This window comes from Castor canadensis, chromosome 17, assembly GCF_047511655.1.
Source record: "Castor canadensis chromosome 17, mCasCan1.hap1v2, whole genome shotgun sequence".
Taxonomy (NCBI): Eukaryota; Metazoa; Chordata; class Mammalia; order Rodentia; family Castoridae; genus Castor; species Castor canadensis.
In genome coordinates, this window is record NC_133402.1 from 14,682,471 (window position 1) to 14,709,727 (window position 27,257).

The 27,257-nt window shown below is 41.7% G+C and overlaps 1 protein-coding gene across 4 annotated transcripts; it reads left to right on the plus strand.

The window, feature by feature from the left end:
* Window positions 1-1,833: 1,833 nt before the first annotated feature.
* Window positions 1,834-25,637, plus strand: Ccp110 (centriolar coiled-coil protein 110). 4 transcript variants are annotated; one of them, XM_020160435.2, is made up of 15 exons: window positions 1,834-2,271; window positions 5,707-5,861; window positions 8,709-8,837; window positions 11,563-13,213; window positions 14,881-15,008; window positions 15,744-15,906; window positions 16,420-16,559; window positions 16,792-16,908; window positions 18,785-18,886; window positions 19,089-19,205; window positions 19,749-19,822; window positions 20,454-20,516; window positions 21,153-21,212; window positions 21,689-21,774; window positions 23,974-25,637. In XM_020160435.2, the coding sequence occupies exons 2-15, from the start codon at window positions 5,721-5,723 to the stop codon at window positions 24,024-24,026; spliced, it is 3,024 nt and encodes a 1,007-aa protein (XP_020016024.2). In that variant the 5' UTR covers window positions 1,834-2,271; window positions 5,707-5,720; the 3' UTR covers window positions 24,027-25,637. The 4 variants fall into 4 exon arrangements, with proteins under 4 accessions (XP_020016024.2, XP_020016023.2, XP_020016025.2 ...); XM_020160434.2 differs by having other exon boundaries at window positions 1,849-2,271; window positions 14,878-15,008; XM_020160436.2 differs by lacking the exon at window positions 21,689-21,774 and having other exon boundaries at window positions 1,851-2,271; window positions 14,878-15,008.
* Window positions 25,638-27,257: the final 1,620 nt, after the last annotated feature.

Consider the following 27,257-nt stretch of genomic DNA (forward strand, 5'->3'; position numbering starts at 1 on the left):
GTCCAGCCAATCAGGATTCGGATATTCAGCCAATCAGAAGCCGGGATCTCCAGAGCTGAGGGGGCGGAACTACTGCCATGGCAACGGGGCTGCCCCCAACCTCGAGGCTCGGGTTCTAAGATAGCTCGGTGTTATCTGGGGTTGGGACGTGACCCCCGGCGTTTCAGACACGGTAGGAGCAGGGGAGGGAGAAGGCAGGAAGGAAACTTGGTGACTCCTGTGTCTGCCCTCGAGGAAAGTAAGGTCCTGGGAAGCTTGGCCTGCTTATTTAAGACGTGTCAGACAGTGGTCAGGTGCTATGAGCCGGACCTACGTAGGTCTTAGAGGGTTTTCATTCTTGTGGGGGAAGTGATGCTGTTAGCAAGTATAGCTAACATTTACAGAGCACTTACCTTGTCCCACTTGCAAACACTCTGTATGCATATCTTATCTTTACAGCGGCCTCTGTAGGTGGTTCACTTAGGATTCTTCAGATTAGAAGGGAATGAAAGAGCAGAGCAAAGGAGGCACAATCAGACTTTAAATCCGGAAGGAATTTTAATGATTTCTTATCTTATGGATGAAGACGCTTAAGAGAGATGAAGTGAATTGAACAGCTAATAGCAAGGTCAGGTGTGGAATCAAGCCCTTCCCCCCCCTCCCAGTGGCTTGTGATTTTTCTGGAATATATTAGGAGACAAGAGATGGATAGGTTCTCAAGTCCTTAATTCATGCTGTGTAAAAATAAGAACATAGCTCTTAAAAATATGTCTCTTCCTTCCCGTCAACACTGAATGAAATGTTTCTGTCCCTTGTTCTTACATTCCTACTGTTATTCCAGGTGCATGGTAGCACCATGAGGTTCTCAAAGGTGAACTGGCCACTGATCTGTATCGCACATGGGAAAAAAACTTCTTAAGACATAAGAAAGAGATTTCTTTAAAGATGTCACCTTCTTCAGCATGGTGGTGCACATCTATAATCCCAGCTCTGGCACGGCTGAGGCAGGAGAATCGCTGGAGTTCAAGTAAACCTGGGCTAAATAGTGCATTCCAGACCAGCCTAGGATAATACATCAAGACTCTGTCTCAAAACAAAACAAAAACAAGATAACAATCCCCTGGAGTCCAGTGGAAACCCTGGACCACTGGACCACTCCAGCAACTCAGTAAAAGGGCCTATTCCTTCTTCTGATTGGGGACAGACTGACCTATCAGTGTTGTCCCCTGTGCCTCTTCCCTCATCCTGCCCTTCTTGAGGATAAGTCTCCATTCAAAGCTTTTGCCTGAGAATTGTTGTACATCTTAGTTTTTATTTCTATTATCATGGGATGGAGAAGCCCTTGCGTCCTAGTCATTTCTAGTCCCTTTCCTCTTCTTACTTTTCTTCTTACAAAGTAGAGTGCTTGCCTAGGTAGCACAGTCCTGAGTTCAAATCCCATACTGAAAAAACCCCTCCGTTGTGCCTAACAACCACCCTTGTGATAGGCACTTCCAAAACCCCCTTTTTTACTTATGCAAAGATAGGAACCGGAAGGAGGGTAAGAGAACCAGAAGGTAAAGCCCAGTAAGAGAATGGAAGTGGGGCCTCTAAACCATATTTTGCAAAGCTGGTAACACGTTGTTTAAATAATTCTAGCAAAAGATCTGGGGCTTTTTCTACATCTTGAATCTGTTACCTTTCCGCCTTGGACTTATCTTCCCGCCGATTTGCAAAGGGGCACAGAAATCTTTGAACTGGTATCTAGGATTGAGATAACTTTCTTTATCTACAGGAAAAAAATCTGGTGAATGTTGTATGCTTTCCAAAAAACACACAGATAAGGGTTATCTTTATACAGATAAGAAAAAAATGACAACTTCAAGGAACACTTCCGGGGACCCTTACGAGCGTTCGTACCTACCGTAGTTAAATCACAATTTCTGAGGCGTCAGCTTGCAGTGAAGACTACGTTTCCCAGAGCGCACCTTGCCTTTCGTACGCACCACGTATTCCAGATAACTAGCGCGCAATGAATCATGGGAATTGTAGGTTCTGGAGGGCCAACAGTTCCAACCGCCGGAGAAGCAAACACCGGAAGTACCGGCCCCGAGGGGTGGAGTCCGAGTGGCGGCTGCTGCGGCGGTTGCCAGGAGCCCGCGTTGCAGCTTGAGAGACGCGTAATATGGCGGGGAGAAGGAGGAGAAGGCGGCGGCGGACCCAGTTGCGCTGTGTCAGAACCAATTGAGCCTTCTACTTCCTGACAAGGCGGGTGTCGAGGGGAGAGAAGCGAACCGGGCGGCGGAGGATCAGGTGTGTGCCTGAGGAGGGGGCTTGGCGCTCTGCGGGAGGAGCCCTGTGGGGCTGAGGCGGGCTCGGTGCGGCGCTCCGGGGCGCGGGGGCAGCAGGTGATGCTCGGATGCAGGCAGCGCGGGGCGCGGCGGCCGCCGGCGCGGAACCTGGTCTTGGGGGTCGCGGGTGCCGGGGTGCGTGCAGAGGGAGCCGGCGAACCCCCTGCTGGGGGTGAAGCTGGGGCACTGTCCCCGGTGGGCGCCGGCCGTTTGTTTCCGAACCCCGAAGTCCCCGGAGCGCTGTTTACGCCGCCTTTGCGACTCGGGGACCGCAGCGTGGGGATAACGGGCGAATCTCCCCGATGCTGCGAGGCAGGGCGCGGCCTTCGCTTCCCCCATCTCGTTAGGATCCCGGCCCGGGCAGCGGGTGGGGAGGACGCCGTTGTCCCCCTTCCGGTGTTTTCGTGTCCCATCGAATCGTAGAAAGCGCTGTCGCCGTCCTGCCGGAGTGGGAGGCAGGTGATTAAATCACCATCATTAGCGTCTTCCTCCCAGCAGCGCCCGGTGACCGATGCTTTCTGCTCGTGCCGCCGCGTGCTCATCACCGGTCCTGTGCATTCGATCATTGAAGTCCCGCAGATCCCTTAGACACGGGTCCCCTGATGATCCCCGTATGACAGATAAGGAAACAGATGCAGGGGTGGCACCTGGCCCGCCGGGAATGCCCACCTGGGTTGTGCTCGTCTCCTTCACCGCCTCTTTGGGAGAACGGATGGGTAAGCAACGAGTCAGGGTCTGGACTGTGTTGCTGTCACCATTCCCGCCAGTGACATCTCTGGCTGAGATGAGCCTTTGGGGTTGGCAGAGAGGCTCACTTGGACAAAGGTCAGTCGTACTGTGCTATTCATGGCGAAGACCAGGCATGTCTGAGCCTGCTGCAGCTGACATTATTAATGGAAGTGGACCAGGAGTGACTGATAGACAGTAGATTTGTGGCTGGGAGGGCCTGGTAGTCAGGATTCCTTTAAAATGAAATCTGGCGCACAGTGGTAATTGAGGTCTGGGAAACACAGTACCCTCTGGCTTAATCATGGCATCTGAATGGCCCACTTCTTAAATGACTACCTTTGCAGTTTATGGGTAGCAGATTCTCAGGGAACAGAGTCATCCAAGAATTCCATCCTCCGGATTCCATTTTTCCTTGCTAGTTGCGTTGCTGTGTACTCCTCTGTCTTCTTTTTTCCCCTGGTTGAGCTAACTGGCCTAACTCTATTCATTACTTTCATTAAGTGCCTACTGTGTGCTGATACTGTTGTGTGTCATGGGCTTGAGTGAGCAAGACTGAGAAGGTTCCTTTTCTTAATGGAGCTTTCAGTTTGGTGGAGGAAAGCGGACAAAAGCCAAGGAAATAAACAAGATAATTTCAGGTAGTGGTGAGTGCGTGGCACCTGGGAAATGCCAGCATAATGTGATAGTGACCGAGGCAAGGCTGATTAAGAAGGGGTAGTTGGGGACAGCCTTTCTAAGGAGGGGACATCCAGGCTGAGTCTGAGGATAAGCAAGGTCCAGTCATGCTCCAGGATCATTTGCTACTTTCCATAGTCTCCATAAGTAGCACTGGAATTTGAATAAATGATGTAAGTTAGTTTGTAATGAAAATATGTTACTGCATACCTGCAGAGTGTAGGACATGCATGCACTATTTAAGAGACATGATGAACTTTCTGAAACAACAAGGCATCTCTCTACAATGTTAAAAGAAAAATAGTTTATTTCCTTAAATTTTCCAGAACTTTAAAGTTGAATTTCATGCTTTGCTTACATATCCATACAAAATATAATACATTATTAGTACAAGAATCTATTTGCATTCTTTCATAATGCTAGATATGTTTGTTGTGTTAAAAAAATACTTTGATGGCTGGAGATAATAGTTCAGTGGTAGAGCACTTGCCTAGCATGTGCTGCCCAGAGTTGGATCCCCAGAACAGGAAAAAAAAAATACTTAAAAATATTTTAGCAGATTTTTTTTTTTGAGAGTTCTCTTAGATCTTAGCCACTGTATGTTTTGGCTATTAAGATACTCTGATATGAGTTGAAACCTAGAGTGAAAAATGCTATGCCATAAAGTATTTTGATGCTTTTTACTGTTGCTTTTTTTTGTGAATATAAGCCTGCAGAATAATCTCATTCCTACTCTAGAGAACTATTTCTTTGAAATAAAATAGCAATATCTTTTTTTAATTACCTAATCATAATTTGAATATGCTCTTTCTTCATTTATAGTTGTACTATATTTTCCTGATACTTAATGTGTGACATTTTTAAGTACTTTGAGGCCTAAGACAGTGTGGTATTTTAATTTATCTCATGTTTGCATATCCCACATGATGAATTAAGTTTCCCAGTCTTTTTCTGTGAAGTCCTATTTTATTTTTAAAATATAAACTTAAAGTAACGTTACTGCATTAGGTTTTCTGTGTCCACAGTTCATCTGTTCCCTTGCTGGTTATGATTCTGATAATGACTCTTTTGTTATTTTCCCTTGCCTATTTACAAGAGACAGTGCCACATGTAATGCTAGGCAATCAGTAAATATTTAGTGCTTGCCAAAATGTGAATATGGTGGTTACCTGGCATTTTCTTAACCACCATCAAAGTTTCCCAGAAATCATGAAATTACTGGGCTGATTGGTTTTAAGTAGCTCACTAACAATTCCAGTTGTCAACATTAAAATAGGATTGATCCAAGAGCCTGTAGATTTTCTCTGTTCTACCTCATGGTCATGGAACCAAAATATAGCCTGAAGATACACAAGTAATAGCCTTCGAACTTCATAACAGAAAAATAGTTTTTAAAATTAGGTAGTCTTTTATTTAAATATTCCTCCTTTTGTTGCAAAAGCATTTGAACCTCCATAGGATGTTGTTTTTCTTGTGCTGTGTAGATAAGTCCTATTAAAGAAAATGTAGGGGCAGGAGGGGATAAAGGAGAATGGTGGAGGGGGTGAATTCAAGTATGATATATTTGATATATTGTAAGAACCTTAATGCCACATTGTACCCCCAGCACAACAATTAAAAAACAAAATAAGATACTAATTTGAAAAAAAAAAAGGAAAATGTAGTGCTCTATTTATGGTAATCTGAAGTTAGTAAAATGGTGCAGAACTGTGTTTCCCTTAAGACAGTTTCACCATGCATTCTTAGTGCTCTGTAAACGAATTACATTTAAAGATTGATTTACTTGCAGAAATGTTCATAAAAATTTAATATATGGAGCAAGTCTTGGCTGGACTGAGTCTTGAAGTGCTTTCCTTACTGTACTCTCGGGTTAGCTGCTGACCAGTGGGATGATTCCAAGAAGGCCAGTTCTAGGACCTATGGTTTGTTAATTTTACCAAATAATGAAGGTCTGTTTTAAATGTTATTCAGAAGAACATTTTTCCTCTTTCAGAGTGACTGTGGAAGATGGAGGGATATGAGGAGTTCTGTGAGAAGGCTCTGGCTAGAATCCGAGAAACATCCCCGACTTCAAACAGCTTTCTGCTTGCTCCGTCTGACAGCATCTCACTGATTCGCTTCCATGGTGTAGCTGTGCTTTCCCCACTGGTAAACTTTCTTTACTTCTACACAACTTTTCCTCTAGTGAATCGCTAATGCAGCTCACAGAACAAATGGGAGGTTTGTAAACAGATGAAAAGATGCCTAATGTTTATTCATAATTAGATACAAATGAGTTAGCACTTTTTATGGTAAAGATTTGCAAGATCTGGTAGGACCTTTGTTCCTTACATTCCAGGGAAAATGTACCGTTACTGCATTTTACTAAAAAAAACCAGTTGGTTTTAGTTTTGGTGAACAGTTTAGTAGTGTTCATCAAAATTGAAAAGTATATATTACCTTTGACTCAGCAATTCCATTTTGGGAGACTCTCCTGCAATTACAGGTGTGCTGAAAGTATTATGTTCAGGTTATACCTGCATCATTTAAAACAGCAAGAGACTGACTAACAGCCTGCACGTCCATTAACAGTGGTCCATGCTATAGACTTTCATACATGCCATTAAAATGAGCAAAGTAGATCTAGAAATACAGGCAGGCATGGAAGGCTCCCAGAGGCTGTCTAGAGTAGCAGTTAGAAGCCCAGGCTCCAGAGCCTCTGGGTGGCTTAGATTCAAATCATGTTTAGTCGCTTCTCTGCCGGGTGAATTTATAGTCCATTTCCTTGTCTGCTAAGTGGGGATACAGATAGCGCCTGCCTCATAAGGTTGTTGAGGAGTAAATGGATCAATCTGTGTGAAATGCTTAGAACTCTACCTGGATCCCAGGAGGCACTCGATGGATAGAATATCTGCATTTTACTTAGTGGCAGAATCTTTCTCTGCAAAGGCTGAGGGAATAGAGGATGGTAGGGAAGACACATTTTCATCGTAGACGCTTTGATACTGACTTTTATTAAAATGTATATGACTTTGTTTTAAATCATTTAATCATTTAAATTAAAGTTAATGTTAGTAGAAGAAAATAAATTTAAATATTTTGTATAATAAGTACTAAGAGTGCAATATCTTCTGCCAGATTTTTGTGATGAAATTTTCAAACGTTAGAAAAGTTGAAAGAATAGTACAATGACCATCTGTGTTTCTACTGTCTAGATTCATCTTTATGTAATCATGTTTGTAATTTTATGTATCTGTATGATGCATATGCACACATATATTTTTAAAAAATTGCCTACCCATTTGAAAATTGCACATCTGTCACACTTTTCCCTAAATATTTTGTTACGTATTTTCTAAAACTAAGGACATTTTCCTATATAAAATTCCAATACAATTCCCACACCTTAACAACATAATTTTTAGTAGCAGCTAATATTTTGTTCATATCCACAATTCTCTGTTTAAATTCAAATGTCTTTTATAGCTTTTTTTTCCCTAATTTGAGTCTAGGCAGAGTTTACTTTTCTTTAATTTCTTTTAATATAGAATAATTCCTCTACCTCTTAATTTTTTTTTTTACTTTTGGCAGTACGTGGGTTTGAACTCAGGGCCTTGCACTTGCTAGGCAGGTAATCTGTTACTTGAGCCATGCCTCCAGCCCGAGATTAAGATTACCTTCTTTTTTTTTTCTAGTGCAGGGGATTGAACCCTAGGCCTTGCACATGCTAGGCAAGTGCTGTACCACTGAACTACATCCCCAGCACTAAACATTTTTTAAATGATACTTTTAAAGAGACTAGACTAATTGTCTTGTGAAGTGCCTTGCCTCGTTGATTCATCTGATTGTTTCCTCATGGTGATCATTAATGTATTCCTCTAGTCCCACTAGTTTCTGAAAATTGGAAGCTCAGTCTAAAAATTTGGTAAGAAATAGGTTAAACATTTTTGGACAGAATTCTCAGAGATGCTGCCATATACATCATGTTAAGTTAAGTCAGAAGTTAGGTAGTGTTTTTCTGTCCCTCTATTAGTGATATTTAGTTTGAATACTTGCTTACTACGAGGACTGCTAGCTGATGCTTTAACGTATACACTTCCACATTTTTAATTAGCAAGTAAACTGTATAATGATTCTTTGGTACCAAATAGGAAAAAAATTTGAAGCAACATTTTTATCAGCTATTTGATGATCTATTGCTTGATTGTGGACTAAAGTGTCTGGGCTTATTGCATAGTCTGTGGCTCCATGGGTTAATAAGCAAAATCCAATGTCTTTTATGTTGTATTTATAGATGAATGTTGCAATTTTGCAATAATTTTTTTTATGACGTTTTCCATTTGCAAAAGTCTAACATAAGTTTTGACTAGATTTCTCAGACTTAATAAAGATTAAATCCTCTATAAAAAGATATAAATCTTTGAAGTCTTCAACTTTTTTTAGGCACATCATAGTTTTAGTGGAGGTTACAATGAGGTGGAATAAGAAATGTGTTCTGATTTTATACACAAATAAAACACCTGTTTATCTTTTATTGTTACATCTTTGGACGTTTTCTTGCAGCGGAGGTGAAATGTGCGCTGGTTAGAAGATTAAAAGTTGAAGAGTGTGAGATGTTAGAAGAGATGCTGCTAAATGAAGAGCTGCATGTTGGCCAAAAAGGCCGATTTTGTCTGTTGTTTTCGAGCATTTGATACGTGAACAAGTTTTTTTTCTTTTAACTTTTATTTTTCAATTGAGACTAGTTCACCTCAGTGAAATGCACAGATCGTAAGTGTTAAGGTTCTTTGAGTTTTAGTATGTGGCCTACACCTGAGTCTCATCCACACGGAGCAGTGAGGTCACCACAGAAAGGTGCCATGTGCCCCATCCCAGTCAGTGCCCCCACTGTCAGAGTTCTCTTAGCATACATTAGTTGTGCCTGTTGCATATGGTTTTAATCATCCTGATTAAAAAGCTTTCTAATTTTATATTTTTATCATTAAGAAACATTTACAAATTTATGATGTCTTGCAGCTTAACATTGAGAAGAGGAAGGAAATACAAGAAGAAAAGCAGAAAGCACTTGATTTAGAAGGAAGAAAACAGGTTAACAGGAAGAAAGCCTTACTGACTCGGGTCCAGGAGATTCTTGAAAATGTTCAGGTGTGTAATCCAGACTTTCAGATTGTAATTACGAAATCATAGAGCCAGCTTGATGATAGTTTTCAGAACTATATCTACACTTAGCTGGTTAATTACTAATATGCTTAACTGTTAACTTTGTGAAGCTTTTTAATTTATGGTGCTTCATTTCAGTTACTTCAAAGAGAATTCAGTTGCTTGTTAGTGATGCTGGGTACTTGAACGGGAGGGTACATAGATAGTGGAGCCATACACGGAGAGAATTGCTATTGTCTATGTCTCATGACACTAAAAGCATTGAATTCTCAGTAGCAAAAATGATAGAATTGGCCATTGTAGAGAGCTCCTGAACTAAACAGACTATGGACTGAAGGACCTTCTCGTTCTTTGCTAAAGTAAATAACAGCCACAGTTGTTCTTTTTGGGTTTGTTTTGTGAAAATTCTGCATTTTAGGTATGCAAAATGGAATTTAGGTTAAATCAATAGAATTGCCTAGAGTGAATTAGATCCAAATTGAATCATTTAAAGAATACATTCACACGTTTTGCAATTATTTTTATTTAGCTTAAATTTATACAAACAATTTGTTTTTAGGTCTAGTTCATTTCATCCTAAAAAAAAAATCAAGTGAATTAGAGTGAACAAATAATTTCTGCCATATATAACTCTTTTGCTGGTTACTTTTTGTTTTTTCATAATCTTAGGCATTTGTGGATGTGTTTGTGACTCATACTAGATAACACATGTATCATGAACCTTAGTGTATTTCCAGTCACTGCTAGCTGCATTTCTCTGTAGGTAGTATGTGGTGTGGGTAGCAGATTATAATTACTGTCTATGTTAAGTTTAAAAGAATAAGGTACAGCACTAATTTCATAAGACAAGGTAAGTTTTTACTTGCTAGGTATTTCCTGTTTTTGTAACAAAATGGCATACTGTTCTTAGTCCAGTGAGAAAGACACCAAATATATGGCTAATAAAAAAATAAAAACTATGTTTAAAGAGCATTCTACACTGTTAGCTGTAATAAATTAATTACTCAAGTAGAGAAAAGTTATATTATGCAAATAGATTTTGAGGATCTACATTACCTGTAAAACTTATGACTGAGTGATAGTTTTTTTAAAATTTAGTTTGTCTAACCAAAGGCTCATTTTAGCAGTGTACAAAAAATATAGCTGATGTGTGGGGGAAGGAGGATGAGGGAGAATGATGGAGAGGGTTAATCTAATTAAGATACATTATAAATACATGTGTAAATGTCATAATGAAATACCTCTGTGCTACTAATATGTGCTAATAAAAAGCTGCTATCACAAATGTGAAAGGTGAAAAGTTTTGTATAAAGAAAGACTGTTTTGCTTGAACCTGTGGATATGTGTGTGCATTTGGTGAGAAAACATCCCTTTTGTTTTATTTTGGTCCTGAGGTTGTAACTAAGTACACTTGTGCTATTTATTGCCTAATACCTTGAGACCATTGTGCATCATGGGATTTGTAAGGTGAAACAGGAGGCCATATGGTCTAGGAAAAATATGAGCACATACAAAACAATTCTAAAATTTTTTTTTTTTCTTTTTGGTGGTACTGGGGTTGTGAACTCAGTGCTTGCTAGGCAGGCGCTCTTCCATTCTGCTACTGAGCCACGCCTCCAGCATCCCCCCTCAGTCTTTTAACATTCAAGATGCTGAACTCTGCACTCATGGTAATTTTATAGGAATTTCTACCAGTTTAATATGTGCTTGTATAGTCTTTTTTTCTTTTTTCTTTTTTTTCTCTCTTTGCAACAGGATCTTGATATGTAGCCCAGACAGGACTCAAATTCAAGACTCTCCTGCCTCAGTCTTGCAGAGTGCTGGGATTAAGGTGTGTGCCACCACACCCAGCCTGTGCTCGTATAATCTTTAGAAATCATACTAGTTCATTTTTTAATTCACTTTCACAGTTGGATAATTTGAATACAAAATGTGGTCTTATTTTTCCTTTTGGATCTCTTATGTACATGGTCGTTCTCATCTTGATGTATCAAATGTTTTCCTATTTGCTGGTTCCAAAACACCTTGACTGGTTTTCAGCTACCATCAGTTGATCTAATTGAATTTGATTTTATGAGTTGAGCTTTAAGCCAAAATATTTTTATATTTCTAAGTAATGTAAGCTACATGGATGAGCTGTTATTTACTATAGATTTCCCTCATTTTATGGAGGAGTTTTAGTGAAACTGGAGTAAACATGTGGGAGGCAGGAGTCCTATTATTGAGTTATTTTTACTTAATTGATGTCCTACATGAGTTTGTCTTTGTTAGAGAGGGAATCGTTTATGTAAGACATTTAATTACTTGGTAGATATTTATTGCATCCTTAGATGACAGTTGTCCTGGGAGGAATAGTTAGTGATCTTAATAACAAAACAGAAGAAAGTTAAGGAAAATGCTTCAGTTCTGAGATTGAATATATATTGAATATATATTTACCATAGATCTGTGCGTGTGTATGCATACATATGTTCCTATTTGTATCAGATTTAATAATTTCCTTTTTTCTTTAAATAAATAGGCTGACCAGTAATTTTTATTAAAAAATTACTATTTTTATAGTAATTTGATACCAATATGATACGGGATACTATAGAAACTGTCCGTCTTTGTTTTTGTGTTTCAAATGTCAGAACTTTGAAACTTCAATTTTTTTTTTAAGGACTTTTTGTACAAGGGAGAGTAATAATTTTTAAATGTCATTTTTCAGGTTAGAAAAGCACCTAACGCCAGCGATTTTGACCAGTGGGAGACTGAAACCATTTTCTCCAAATCAGAAGTCAGAGACTGGAATGAGCCTGCTGCATTTCCAGATGGCTTGCCAAGCCCTGCAGAGCACTCTCCTTCATCAGAGCTTGGCAAGATGACGGAAATGCTGCCAGTGGATAATGAGGACCAGGGCAAACCTATCGGCGGGGACTTAGCTAGAGATTCAGGGGAATTTCATTCTCTGAAGCAGTGCGATAATTCAGACATTAGTCTTGCAGACACTGAAGCATCTCCGAAGACCTCCTCAGCAACCCCACCACACACTGTCACGTCTGATGGTCTCTTCTTAGCTGATGAAGAACATGATCCATCACTTCTGGCAGAAGTCACCCTGGATCCCTACATAATGAGCCTGCAGAACCTGATGAGAAAGTCGAAGGAATTTCTAGAAAGAGAACAGTCAAGGCGCAGTCTGAGAAGTAGTGCTAAGAGGAGTGTTAGTGAGAGTAATTCAGACAAAGAAAACGATGCTGCTGAGGTGGGTGACTCTGTGAAGGACAAGGCCCCACTGACAGGCAAACCCTGTGGCTTAGCTATTCCCGACAAGCCAAGCCTTAATAAGTCCAACATTCTCCTCCAGGGTGCCTCCGCTCAAGCAAGCACCACAAAGACATCGGTTTTACCCAGCTTTTCTAAAGTAGACATCCCTATACGAACTGGCCATCCCACTATTTCACATTCTGAGTCTGATGTTAAAGTTATTCCTGCTTTCATTACTGAAAATCACATCATCAGAAGCCTTACAGACTCATATGCCAAATTACCTAGTCCAGAGCCAAGTCTGAGTCCCAAAATGCATCGAAGGCGTTCCAGGCCTTCATCAGCATGTCACATACTTATAAACAACCCAATAAATGCTTGTGAATTAAGCCCTAAAGGAAAAGAGCAGGCAGTGGACATGATTGTTGCAGCTACCGATGACAAAACAAATGTACCTGAAGCTGTGCCAAAGCTACCTACTGAGGCAGCAGGCGTTTTCTTGAGCAGGACTTATGTCAGCAAAAACTCTTCTGAATCCACGGAGGATATGGTTGTAGGTAAATCAAGTCAGGCTTGTCAGTCTTCAGGAGATCAGTTAGGAAATAAAGTTACTCCTGGACTTGCTACCATAGAAGATCAGTTGGCATCTGACGAGAGAGGAGCACACAAAGTGAATAGTTCTTGTGCTGTAGGCCCTAAGCTGCACGAGCTTCGTGTCACCAGTCAGTGTGTAGCAGGTCATAGCTTTGGAACCGTGAGTGGACCCAAGTCAGCCCATGTGTTAGAGAAAAACTCCTGCAATTTACAAATGGAACTGAATAAGTCCTATGATGTAAAAAACCCATCTCCTTTACTGATGCAAAACCAGAATACCAGACAGCAGATGGACACACCTACAGTGCCCTGTGGAAATGAGCAGTTTTTGGATAACAGCTTTGAAAAAGTTAAGCGGAGACTTGATTTAGATATTGAAAGTCTGCAAAAAGAAAACTGCCCTTATGTCAGAACAACTGGAACAGCTGAAGAGGAAAGGCAACACTTGCCAGAGAAAAGATTCCCCAAGGGATCCTTCTTCCTGGATAGGAATAAAATGTTAGAGACTAGTACCAAAGGTAAGGAAGCTTTGAAGTGTTACTGCTGCCTGAGACCCCAGCACCTTTGTTTTAATGCTTTTAGTTGACATTTTGCAAAATAAAAACCAATTGTCTCTATCTGTCCATAAGGGTACTTAATTTCATTTAACTTATTAGAAAGCATATAACAGCTGTAGTTTATTGCCATTTGTTAGGGTCTCTTAAAGGATTTTCTTGAAGTGGTGAGCTTCAGTAGTTGTTGTAGAAAATATTAATGACTGGAGAAAACAGTTTCTGCATGAAGCATTATTTTAGTCCAGTGTGTTGCTCTGAGGTCTTCCTATGGACTATGGTTTCTGATGGTTTTGTCACTTTTCTCTTTCATTTGTAATGGGTCTTCATTAGTTGGCCCTTTGGTGAACACTGACCCATCAAATTACTAGAGGAAGAATCACAAACGAGGCTCTGAGTGGAGTTTGAAGACTAGTCCTTTATTATGAAACATGATGCCATGTTTCTCATGCATCTGGTTTTCCATTATCAACTTGCTAATGCATGTCTTCCTTCTTCATTGCTTCTTACTTACGGTTTGTAATTCTTCATTACTCATATGGAAGACATAAATTAAGTTCTTAGTACTTAGGGAAAAAATAAGGTTAGGGCAGAATGCCGTAAACAACTTTTATAAGGACTCTAATAAAAAATGGTACCTGGGAGCTGACTTGGATCCTCCAAGTAGACAACACAAAATGTCAGTATTGTTTGCAAAGCCAACTGTGTGCCATTCTCAGCAATGCTTTCACACACATGCAAGATGAGGTCAGTTACAGGGCGGCTGGGCAGCTCTGTGTGCATCTCCACTTAGATGCTTGACAGAGCCCAGAGTTCTCTGTCAATTGAGCAGTTAAGCTCAGGGTCGTCTTCTTTTCTAGCTGAAGGTTATGATTCTGCTGTTCCAGATCCCCTGCATATGAAAAGCTGCACATAGACAAATGCAAAGTGTTGCAGCTGAATAAAATGTTCTCAGGAACAAGTTCCAGGAAGAACAGCAGGAGGCTAGCACACACAGTATACTTGTCTTCAGTAAAAGCCACTGTATTTGAAAAGAATGGATCCATGGTATATATCCTTGCTCCATGTGCATAACAGTTTGCATTTCAGTATTGCATTATGTCTCCCTATTTCTATTTAGTTAGCTTGCCTAGTCATAATGATTGCTCTTGACTTCTTTTTAGTAATTAAAATAGCTGGAATTTAAAAAGCTAACCTTTTTTTGAATGTCAAGTTGGGAAAGCTTTACAACCCCTCAAAGTAACATTTACTTTAAAAATTAAAGTGAATCTGCAAAGTACAAAAGCAGAGATGCTGTGGAAGGGTGAGGTTGGTGGTGACCAAAGTTGAGGACCATGTGTTGAAACTAGTCAGACGCTGGAGATATCTCCTGGACATATGGCCTTGACTGCGTCAGTTCAGGTTGTGCTGGAATCTGTTGAGTGCCTGGGTGAAGGTGATGAGATATCAACGTTTACTGGCTGGTGTGAAAGAAGAGGAGTGGCAGGTGGGAGTGTGGGTCACATTGGTGACCTGCTATATCTTGCTTGTACTAAGTCAGGTCAGAGGCGTGACTCAAGTTGATGGTGGAAAGCATCAGATAAGACTTGTAGTGAGTTTGCTACATTTGAGGTGACTGTACTTCTTTTCAGAAGGTGAGGAGGTACTAAAAAGCAGGATGTTAGCTTTTGAAGAAATGCGGAAGAGACTAGAAGAACAGCACGCCCAGCAGTTGTCACTACTCATAGCTGAGCAGGAGAAGGAGCAGGAGAGATTGCAAAAGGTGAGGACTTAACTATATTTGGGGGGCTGGGCTGGTAAGCGCAAGTTAGTCAGGGATACCTATGGATTTGACCTTGTGTAGAATACTTGTAACTCCCCTGTATATCATGATCTAAGAGGGTCATTGATTTTGATCCACAAATGATATTTTTATTGTCTAAATATGAAGTCTAACATTTAGATCCTTACCTAAAGGTAATTGCATAATTTATGTAAAGGATACATTCTAGAATACTTAATTCAGAAATTCTAAGCTGGGTGCCTGTGGCACAGGCCTGTAATCCTAGTCGCTTGGGAGGTTGAGATCAGGAGGATTATGGTTCGAGGCCAGCCTGGGCAAATAGCTTGAGACACCCCATCTCTGAAATAACCAGAGTGAAATGGACTGGAGATGTGGCTCAAATGGTAGAGCACCTGAAGCCCTGCAGCCATGAAGCCCTGAGTTCAAACCTCAGTCCCCCAAAAAAAAAAAATTCTCATATTTTTCAAGGTCTTTTATAAATAGCTGCTGAGATAAACATTTTGCAAGAGGAATGTTACAAGGACACTTATTTCTAGATTATTATAGCTATATCATCTTTTAAAATTATTCAGTAGTCATAATTTTAGGGAGGAAAACTGAAATAAATAATTTGCACCTAATTACACGTATTTTTGACTAAGCCTAAAATGATACTATTTGAGGACATAATTAAAGAAAAGATGTAGCATGCTATAATAAACTATTAATCTGCAGGAAATAGAAGAACAGGAGAAAATGTTAAAAGAGAAGACGATGGACGTCTCTGAATTGAGCCTTAACAATGCAGTAGAGTTAGAATGGAGAAAAATAAGTGACCCCGGTTTGCTAGAAACCATGCTGTCTCAAGTGGACTCATTCCACACTTCAAATAGCTCTGGTAAGTATTCAAAACATTGTCCTACAGTAAGATGTTTTACTTGGCATACTTTAAAACCCTACCTTCCTTCTTTAAGTAAGTGCATGCCCATCCCACTGCCTTTTGCTAGCTTCTTAGTATCTAGTAACAAATGAAACCATAGCAGATCAAAGACCGCCAAGCAGGTGTTCATGAGAAAAGACTACCTTAGCAAGGAGAATGTTAGGACATTGGGCCCAGAGCTCATTCATGTGCAGGTGAAACACATAGGCGAAAACACCGTTTGTTATCTCCTGAGTGATCTTGAATTACCTCTAATTCCCTAGTCCTGTGAGAGCCTATCTGCACAGCATCAATTATCTTGAGATCCTGTTTGTGTTGAAAAGATCCATCTGGTCCTTACACTTAAAAGGTCATAAATATTTTAAATCTGCATGTGGATCAGTTTCAGAGGCAGATGTTAGTCTTAATGAGTGTCACAAACGTTTATTTGAAAGTTTTTATGACATCAAGTGTAATACTGTATTTTCCTAGGTTTCACAAATTCTGCCCTACAATATAGCTTTGGTTCTGCAAATGAAGCACCATTCTACCTTTGGGGAGCATCAGCGAGCGGTGTGGCCAGACTCTCAGTAGCAAGGCCTTTTGGAAGGGCCCACACTAGGTGGCCTCAGGTGGGCAAACTCAGTTTGTGTCTTTCTATTCCTCAACTTACCTTTTTTAAAGAGCTACATTATTTTAGGCTATTTGGATGACCCCTTAGTATCTTTGCATACACTAAATAGCTTTTGATACAAATGAAACCACACAGAGCAAATAGAAAGGAATTTAGCCCATTGTAATTGTCAAGAAAAACAGGTGATTAGGATGCTCATAATCTTAAAACATTTGTTTTATTTCTTTTAGGTTTTTAGTCCAGAACTCCAGGCAAAATTTAACAGAATCACTGCAGTGGCAAAAGGATTTCTTACTCGTAGGCTGATGCAGACGGATAAGCTGAAGCAGCTTCGGCAGACTGTGAAAGTAAGAGTGATTGGGTGGTAATTCCTGTCTATCTTCTGACAGATGTTACAAGTTTAGAACTTAGATCAAATGTTTCTACTGTCATATAGGCAATTTTATGTCTGATGATTGAACTTAAAATTTTTTTAAATTCAAAATTGTTTTTTGCCAGCATTTCCTTTTTGTTTTCTTCTTGATTTTTTTGAGATTAGGTTTTTTTTTTCTTTTTGAGATAGGGTCTCACTAAGTAGCCCAGGCTGGCTTCATGGCCTCAAATTTGAGATTCTCCTGCTTCAACCTCCTGAGTGATAGGATTATAGGATTCTAGGTGGCCAGCATTACTTTTTTTTTTTAATATTTGTCATTAATGGTTTTAGTTAAGAATGAGAGCACAGTAATGCAAAAACCTTGGTTTATGAGTTAAGCTACTACAAAGACAATACAATGGCCCTTTGAAGTACTTTGAGGACTTCCTCCCAGTTTTACTTTTCTGTTGCAGAAAAGTAGCCTGAGAGGTTGGAGTGAGAGGTTGTGCCCTAAGAGGCTGTGCCCAAGCTGGGGTGGAATGAGCAACAGCTAGTCAGAAGCACTTGGGCCAGGGTAGTTTATGTAGCTGGGATCTTGGAATATGCTACACAGAGATGCTTGCATTAAGCAGTCTGGGTGCCAGGTTACTAGAAGGCTCTTGCCCTGTGGAGAATGAGCAGGAGCTAGGATTCCTCTGAGATCTGTGTCCTTCCTTTGAGGGTTGAGGGTATCCTTAGGCCCCAGACAAGCATTTCTTAGCTTTACCCTTTCCCTACACATTCCTGTGTGTTTCACCACACAGGCCTCGCAGCTTATAGAAGATGCACACGGTGAAGGCAGGAATTCTAGGCGTGCTCAGAGGAATCTAGACACAGAAAGCCTTTGAGTATGTGAGAAACTACAGATGCCTTCATGGTAATTCACTTATATGAATAAAGGTCATAGTTTCTTCTGGTGACAGCTTGCTGTCTCGTATAGTTTGTGTGCATGCTCACACAGTACAGTGACTACTGGTGTGGTGCCTACCTTCGTCCCACCCTCACAGTCTCTTTGTGTGTCTTCTGTGTGGACCCCAGCCGTGGTGTACTGGCTGCTCATGGACTGACCCAGACTTCCTTCTGAGATCTCCAGTGGCCTGGCCTTTTGCTGCTAAATGGGAAAGTCCTCATCACAGGTGTAAGATGTAGGGACAAGGGCTGTCCTTGTCTGTGTGCTTCCTCATCACATTCTCCTCTGTCCTAGTCATGTGCGTCTTCACCCTCAGGCCTGGGTGCAAGGCCTGGCGTCTGCATATTGTGAACATGGCCTCCAGTGCTGACTGACCACTAGGCACAAGTCTAAACTTCATCACTGCCCTCCTCTTCCTCATCAGCAGCACATCTTTTGGATTCTTTTCCAAATTTGTCATTTACAGATTACATACAAATGGCTCTTCTTGACAGGTACTTGGGTCCCTGGACACTGCCTATAGACCAGTGGTGGGTATTCCAGTGAGCATCCTGACACACAACTTCTCATCCAGGCCACAGCTCAGGACCTTCCTGTTCTGCACAGCCCTGGCATCTCATTTGGCCCTTAGGTGGCCAGGAGGCAGAAGCTTTGCAGAACGTGCATCATAAGCTCCTGGGTAGCAGGGGCCCAGCAGGCCCATCTGTCTGTGGCCAGCCCCTCATAAGTTAAAAAATAATGTGTAAATGAAGTAGTTTGTGTATTTTTCTCACTTTAAAGTGAGTGCTGTTTGACATGGAATCAGTAATTGTTTCACTTATGTTTTCCTCAGTTTTAGACTGCCTGAGAGAGAACAAAAGGAAGCTCCAGCAATCACAGATCTTTCCAGAACAGTGTGTTGAAACAGCGTTTCTGTTTTCAGGATACCATGGAGTTCATAAGAAGCTTCCAGTCAGAAGCACCATTAAAGAGAGGCGTAGTTTCAGCACAGGATGCATCGCTGCAGGAAAGAGTGTTAGCACAGGTAAACACACCTGTCCTGAAAGTTCTGGAGGCAACTTATTAGAGCCCCAGAAATGGAAACTCATATTTGTCTCTTCATTTAATCATAGACAGTAGGCTTCAAGGACAACTACTGCAGCCTTTTTCTCTAAATAAAGACATTGTGTCTTTGAGCTCTTACCCCATCTTTTAAATGTGGCACTATTTTCTTCTCTTGCCTATAGCTGCGAGCTGCCCTGTATGGTATTCATGACATATTCTTTGGAATGAATGCAGCTGAGAGAATGTCTATCCTACGTCACGATCGAGAAGCCCGCAAGGAGAAGATGCTCAGGCAGATGGTGTGCATTATTTTGTGCTTTGCTAATGGCCCAGGGGAGGTGGTGCTGTCACTTGCTGTTGCCTTCAGCATCTTCTGCAGTTGTTATGCATGGGTAGTTCCCAGGATTAGCAGCAATACTTACATACGTAGGCAGACTTAAAAGAATCACACAGTGAAGTGATTGCACATTACTTTGTGATTGGAATTTGGATTGAGGCCTGGAATGTTTTGCTGGATGGCTCACATAAACATCAGCTGTTCCTGGTTGAGTTACCTTGTCACTGTCATGGATTATGTCCCTTTTGAGATCAAGTTAGAAAACAAGCTCCAAATTAATTGAAATACTATATATCAGAGTGTTTGTGATCTATGGGTGAATCAATGTGTGGCCAGCAAGAGAAAAACTAGCAACATTTCTATTATTTCATTGGGAAAATGATTTTAAATATTTAATTTCTAGAATCAGACTGTGTCAGTTATAAAGAAAAACAATGTGGGATCATGTTCTCTTATTGGAATTACTGGTATGAGTAGAGTTTTATGTTACTTTTGTTCTTTGAAGGATAAAATGAAAAGTCCCCGAGTGGCTCTTTCAGCTGCAACACAGAAGTCTCTTGATAGGAGGAAGTTCATGAAGTAAGTTTAGTATCAAATCAATTAATTTTAGTCATCTGTGGGTCTGTTGTACATTCAAATGAGAAATAAACAGTTAATTTGTCTGCAGTTGAGCTGATAGACTCCCACCCACCTCCCCACTCCCGACACACACACCTATTTTTTGTTGTTGGCAGTACTAGGGTTTTGAGCTCAGGGCCTAGCCCTTGCTAGGCAGGTGATTTACTACTTGAGACATGCCCAGCCCAGAAATCCCTTTTTTAAATATAGGGATTCATTAAAAACAAATGGTAAAATCTGATTTCATCTTTTAATAAATCACTTAATTTGTTAACATTCAACTCGTGTAATCAATAGCCAACCAACCAGTCTTAAAAACAGTTACTCCTTCTATTCAGTGTTTAATTTTATCTCTTTTAAATCTTCTGATATCCTAAAGATTTCCCAGGGAAAGCTTTGTAGGACGTGTGCTCTAAGGGTTACGTTTAACTCCTTTCTTGAAAATACTTAGTGTGTTTAGCACAGGTCTTTCAGAGAATGCTCACTGCTGAATGAGGATTTGCTCTGTCTGCCCCTGTCACATTTGTAAGCATGATTTTTTTTTCCCCTTCACTAATATGTTGGTTTTGTCCTTATTTTTATGTTGTGTTAGAGCTGCTGAAATGGGAATGCCAAATAAGAAATTTCTGGCTAAACAAAATCCTTCTGAGACAAGGTGAGGAAAACTTCATTTCCTCTCACTGAGAGGCTTTTTTTTAAAGAAAGAAAACTTTATAAACAATGGAGTTCCTTTCTGCTAACCTTTTGCTTTATATCAGTCAGACTTGCTGGGCTGGGGAATCTGAGGCTCAGGCCTCACAGTCTCACCTGGTCTGTTCCTAGGCATGTGTCAGGTCTTATGGTCCTGGAGCTTTTTGTAGAACATGCTGTCTCTGGCAGGAATTTGAACCTAACATGTCATGAGCTCACTCTACAGTCCTAGGATCCCTTTGGTGCTTGTTTCAAAGCCTTAGAAAGCTAACTCAGTATTTTTGACATATTTCTTCTCTCACATGTTTGAAAAGTTGGTTTTTGTAAGATGTGTAAGTAAATTACATTAAAAGCACAAGGGTTGACGTATGTTGGACACCTCCTTCCTGATAGAAATGTAAGGTGGGGTTCTTGGTGAGCAAAATGTAAGTGCATCTTAATATATGTTACTCAGTGCCTGCGGCTTTCGGTCGGTGACACATGAGCCTTCCCATGGCTTAGACGGCCTCCACCCTACTGTTACTGGGCTCAAGCCATTTAGAGAAGATGGGAAACGGAATCTACCCCTTGCAATTAATTCTTTTATTTACTTTGTCAACAGAGTCCTTCTGCCAAACCAAGGACAGAATGCACCTGTTCATAGGCTACTTAGTAGACAAGGGTAAGAATGCCACCCACGTGGGTGCTTGAAAATATTCAAGTTAAGATTAGCTTTTGAGAGGGGACAATATCTAGAGGGTCCTTCACATAAAGGCCCCCTACCTTTCAAATGTGTCATTTTACACCATCAGAAAAACCTTTTAAAAAGTTTTATCTTCAAAGATAATTGGTGTATTGTTCTGTAGTATTTCATAGTTATCTTATGTTGGCATGTTTTTACTTCCATTTCATTACATTTTACTCATTAAATATTTTCAAATATCCATATGAAATTCAGCCTCACCAAAGTGATTCTCCAGCAAGTCTGTGCCGGGGTACAGCGCCCTGCCCCCTCCGTTGAGCCCCCCACCCCGCCCCCCAAGCCCCTTCTACACGTACTTGTGCTTTGAATGGTTGATGTAGTGTGGTTTCTTTCTTTGAAGTTTGAAATGTAGTCCTTCATGCACATGACTTATTTATTCTTTTATATTCAATTAGCACCCCTAAGGCCTCAGTGAAGGGGGTTGTGCAAAATAGACAGAAGCCTTCACAGAGCAGAGTGCCTAGCACAGCGCCTGTTTCAGGTGTGTAGAAAACAAAGTTCTGAAGCCCGTTCAACAGAAAGACATGGGCCTGCTGCCCCCAGCTTGGGCTGCACACGTGGGACATGCTGTCTTTCCTTGCCACCATAACACTGGCATATTCACGGGTAACCCTATTAGTGATTCTTTGTGTTAGTATTTTATGCATCCAGGAAATCTTGGCAATTGTGGTCCCGATCTTAATACCTGTATTAAAAATTCTATGGAAAACACTGTATTTTTTTATTTCAGAAAAAATTGCAGCATTATCCAGGTTTAATTCAGAAACCCTTTTTGTACATGAGTACCTGGATGTGAGGATGTGCTGGGCACCTCTACCCAGGAGTGCTTGTCTGCACATAATGGAGAAGGAAGTCCTTTGGTCAGAGAGCACAGGTGGACATGCCAGGTGTGGGGAGGGGGGTCACAAGCACCTCATCAGCTGAGGATTATTTCAGGACTAAATTAAAACTGGTATTTTAAAATTCTACTTATGGTGGCAAGAAGACATATCCAATGCTGAGCTAATCCAAAGCTCCTAACCAAATGCTTTAATTTGCTATAGGTTATCTTGGTTAAGACATTTTGATTAAGCTCACTGAAAATTATGTGATCCATAAAAACTTTCTCAATGCTGTGCTTTAACTGTGCTGCCTTCTAAACATGTAAGACAGCGGAATTAATCACCAGGCAATGAGGATTATGCCTCTAATTAATTCTGATCCCCTGTTAATAAATGATTAGGCACATTTTAGAGCTTGTATTACTAAGTGGTTTCCTCCAAGTTAGGAGGTGACAAGCAGAAGTGTTTTTTTCATGTTGTCTCCATTTATTCACACAAGTTCAGAGACAGACAAGCTATGGAAGGTATGTAGTGAATATAATTCTTAATGTTGTATAGATATACACATGTATACATACATGTATTGGATGATCTAAGAGGTCCTCTTGACATCACTCATTGTTGTATAGATATACACATGTATACATACATGTATTGGATGATCTAAGAGGTCCTCTTGACATCACTCATTGGAGTTGTTTTAAGGGATCCAGAGGTAGTCAGGGTCAGCCAGCCTGGAAGGTGACCATTTGTAAGGACACAGACCATCACCAGGTGGCTGTTTGTGAAGTTGTGTAGAGTTTGAGGTATTCCAGGTTTTCCCGTGTTAGTGCTGTGTATTGTGGTAACTCTTAGCTGGTTGGAAAATCATTTCGGAAGTAGTATTGTTTTGCCTAATCTTTGCCACAGTGACAATACTCCATGTTCTTTTCTCACCATTTCATCTCCACTACTTGTCACTCATGAATTTACAAGCAAAGTAGCCACTGCCCTTCCTGTGGAGTAACAGCAGCACGGAGGGGGGCAGAACCTATAGCCACAGCATCCTGCAGTGAAATTAAACCTTCAATAAACATTGCAGTCCATATGGATCTAAACAAGTGCAAAACTCTGTAGTTTTTCTGAAGACTAATTATATATGAATGCATATTTACACAATTGAATGGGGCAAAGAATTTTTTTCTTTTACGTGTAAGTTAGAATTTGGCTGATTAAAATGCTAACCATTAATTTGAAAACAGAATCCACAGTTGCTTTGAAAAAAGTTACTTTTTCCTGCTCATATTTGTAATGTCCTGGATTGTTTTAAACAAATAGGAAATTACACTTTGATTTGGTGGACATAGAGATTAAACTCTTACCAGCAATTGATAGAAACCTCATTTTTGTTATGCTAGAATATCACAGTCCCTGACTGAAGTAGAATTCTGAAGTGTTAAAGCATGTTGTAAAGCATTTAAAATTAGTTTTTGCACACTAAATTTCAATTACTGATGTCATATGTTTTAAAACAGGTTTCCTCATTTACTATTTTGTGCTTGACTTAGAGAGTCGATATGTAGGGAAATTCAGAAACTAACAATCAAAGCAGAGTAGGTAGTCATGTGAAACAAGAAAACCCACAAATGCAGTGGAATTGTTGAGTTTCACTCTGCTGGCTTAGGCGAGTGCTCTGCTAGGCTTCCATTTATTGTCCTTAAAATGAGACTAAGTTTCGGCCTCGGAACTATTGTGGTCACCATTAAGTATGATAGTATGTATTTCTTGGCTCCATGCCTATAAATAATAAGTACTCATCAAACCGTATCCTAGAAAATTTCCAACCTTGAGAAATAATATCAGTTTTGCTCTATTTTTAGGAGTATGTGCAGGAAAAATCCAAAGAAAGCGGCCAAATGTTGCGACAATTTAAGAAGACAGCATTCATTAGGGTAAAAGTGGGGATAAGTTCCTTCCCAAGACTTGTAATGGAACCCTGAACTGTGTACACAGCAAGGTGACAGCAAGGGCCCAGTGAGCATCTGGACGCTCCTGCTCTGCTCTCTTCTCTTTGGAAACTTGGTCTGGGTGAAACGAGTTAGTGGTAGTGTTTGTCTCATCTCTGTGCTCAAGCTACACAAACGTGTTTTATGTTCCCAGATGTCTATAGAAACTCTTTTTGAAAACTTAAAAGGACATTTGGATTTATTTTTACAAAATATTGAAAATTTACAAATATTTACACATTGTAAGTAAGTACTAAAACACATTTCATTCAGGTCTATATACTGATTTCTGAATTTGAGAAGCAAATTAGATACTGTTGTATTCAAAGAGAAATTACTGCAGAAGTACGTTTTCCTGTGTTCCCATGTGCTCTGGCTTAAAGCAGGTGCCCAAGCAGCAGTGACCACCTAAACCTTCACTGTCGCTGTGAGGAACAGGCTGTAGGTTTCAAGATGGCCCCGGGAAGGCAGCAGACTTGGAGAAGGCAGCACTGGCTTCCTGAACATAGCACCTAGGGATGCATGGTGCACCCATCTCTGTGGTTGGAAGTACACGTTGCAGACCGGCTTCCAGTCAGTCTGAGGATTTGATTTTGTCAGGCTTTTTGTAGCATGCTTGATTTGGGAGAGAAATCAGGATTCTATGTAGCACAGAACCGTTGCTCGTGGAAACCTGGACTTCTGTGAGGCCCTGGTGCTAAGGCTTTTCCATCACTGACATTCTCGAGAAATACGGACCAGCAGATGTTACCAAGAGACATTGTCACTGTCACTTTATCACACTTTCCAAAAGGGCTTTGTGCTTCTCACAAGGAATCAGGACTGGGTATATTTAATCCTTCTAACTTGAATCTTAAATACTGGTGTTTTGAAAATGCGGCCTCTCTTTCTCCTTAATGCCTTTTAGCAAGGTGGAGTTCAGATTTTCTCCAGCTTTCTGTTCCACTTAAGATACCACTTTCCTTTCCAGCTATACGTAAGAAATGGTGACCTACTTTGGCTATAAACTTGACTTTATTGACACTCATCATTCCTTGAATGAGTGAGCCAAAAAAAAATATATTGTAATAAGCCTAAAAAGCCCAAGTTATCAAAATTGTTTTATAGGCCAAGTCTTACCAGATTCTGATCTTTTTATGATAAACTGCTTTATCATTTTGAAAACTCAGGCTACAGCTTATTCATATCATGCCTCTTCAGTAAGAAAGTAGAAGCTAAAAGTTTTGTGTGTCCTAATGCAAATTAGCTAAAAGAAATAGTGTTTTGGAAAAAGTTCTAATTCGTTTTAGATTAAGGAAAGAGACTTAAGTGCAGTTTTTAAAGATGTGTAATTTGTTTTATACGTTTTTTAATGTCACAGCTATGTCTCAAAAAGTGCCAGACATTTTGTGCTTCTGATCTTTTATTTATATCATTATTTTTACTGTTTTTACTTTGAGTGGATGTCCATTAATGTAAATTGTATTTATTTTTATACTTTGATTTTCACTAGTTTTGCTTCTAGGCAAAAGGCAAAATAAACTTTCATCTTAAATCCAGTATGGCCTTACTTATTCACAGGGGCAAGGGTAACTGAGGGCGAGGCCGACAAGCGTGTGCCCCAAGCAGTGCCATAACTCCTTGAGCGCCCGGGCACAGGAGGGATGCTGATCTTGTTCCTCCCCAGCCGCCTGTGAGCATCAAGCCTTCTGCCACCTCTGGCTGGGATGCGGCACGTCACATGTCATCAGCCACACTTCCCAGGTCTGCCACGGTGGCAATGACAAGATTATGGTGGCCATGAGCAGGTGGCCGGCACCCTGGGGACAATGGTCCTTCTCCCTTGGGGTCTCTGTTCATGAGCAACACCACCCCATAAGAAGGAAGCGACAGAGTCCCATGCCTTACTCTGAGGTGTCTGCACAGCAAAGGAGACCTCCGGTGACACTGGGGTGACATTGGCAAAACCAGGGCTTGAACTCAGGGCCTGGGTGCTGCCCTCTACCACTTGGCCACACTGCAGTCCTTTCTGCCTGGCTGGCCTCAGACCAAGATCCTCCACGTCTGCCTCCTGAGTAGCTGGGATCAGCGCTGCTGCGATGGCAAATCAGACACGTGCTCAGAAGCTGATGACAAGGCACACCTCACTTCTGCAGGGCAGGCAGGCGGGCGCACGGGCCTGGGCTCAGTCTTCACCGCTGGCTACTTAGAAAAGGGGGCTCGTGGGGTAAGGGCGCTCGAAGCAGGGAAAACAATACTCATCTTTAAGCAAGCAGTTGGGGATTAGGGCACCTGGCGGTAAACAACTCTTCGACCCCACAAAGCGTGGCGGCAGCAGTTGCGGGGGGCTGGCTCCTTTAACAGACAAGACTTGACTCCAGTTGACTCTCACAGGATTGCAGGTGCGAAGCCCCACGCCCTGCTTGTTGGTTGGGATGGGGTCTCACTAACGTCTTCCAGGTCTGTCCCCGAACCCTGCCCGGCCTCTGCTTCCTGAGTAGTTGGCATTGCAGCAATGGACCACGGCGCCCGGCCCCCAGTTAGAAAGAGACAGCACTGCCTTTTCGCCGCTTTATCGCACCCGGCCAGCGTGCCTCGGGCCCCACCTCTCTAGCTGAGGGAGGGCAGTGACAAAGTTGTCACCGCACCAGGTGATGGGGACACCAACAGCCAGGCTTCCCGCACAGCCCCGGAACTCGCGAGAACGCCGCCGCCCCGCCTGCTGCCCGAGCCTATGGCTTGAGGTCCCAGTTCGAACCCCGCTCCCGGCACTTTCCAAAGCCAGGGTTCTGCCCGCGGAGATGCGGGGCGCAGCCCGGAGGAAGCGGCAACCCGGCGCCCGCGCTCCATACGGACATCCGCGCGACCGCGGCTTCGCCAGGCGGGAAGAGCTGCCAGACGCCCGGCCTGGGCTGCCGCGGAACCCCGGGCTGGCGGACCGCGAGGCTGCCACCCTCTGCGTCCAGGCTCTGCGGGCGCCCGGACCGAGCCGCCAACCGCTCAGCAGTGCCCCTCACCATCACGGCGCGGGCGAGAACTGCTCGCGGCATCTGCCCCTTACAAACATGGCGCAGACGGCGGGAGAAACCTGCGCTAGCTTGGCGGCACCTGCCCTTCACAATCATGGCGCCGGCGAGAGCGACTTCCGGTGTCTGCCCCTCACAAACATGGCGGCTGGA

Coding starts and splice junctions, on each gene's coding strand:
- Ccp110 (XM_020160434.2), top strand. CDS start 5,721: ATGGAGGGATATGAGGAGTTCTGTGAGAAGGCTCTGGCTAGAATCCGA. Junction 15,009..15,743: donor AGCAGGAGAGATTGCAAAAG/GTGAGGACTTAA, acceptor ATTAATCTGCAG/GAAATAGAAGAACAGGAGAA. Junction 19,823..20,453: donor GATAGGAGGAAGTTCATGAA/GTAAGTTTAGTA, acceptor ATGTTGTGTTAG/AGCTGCTGAAATGGGAATGC.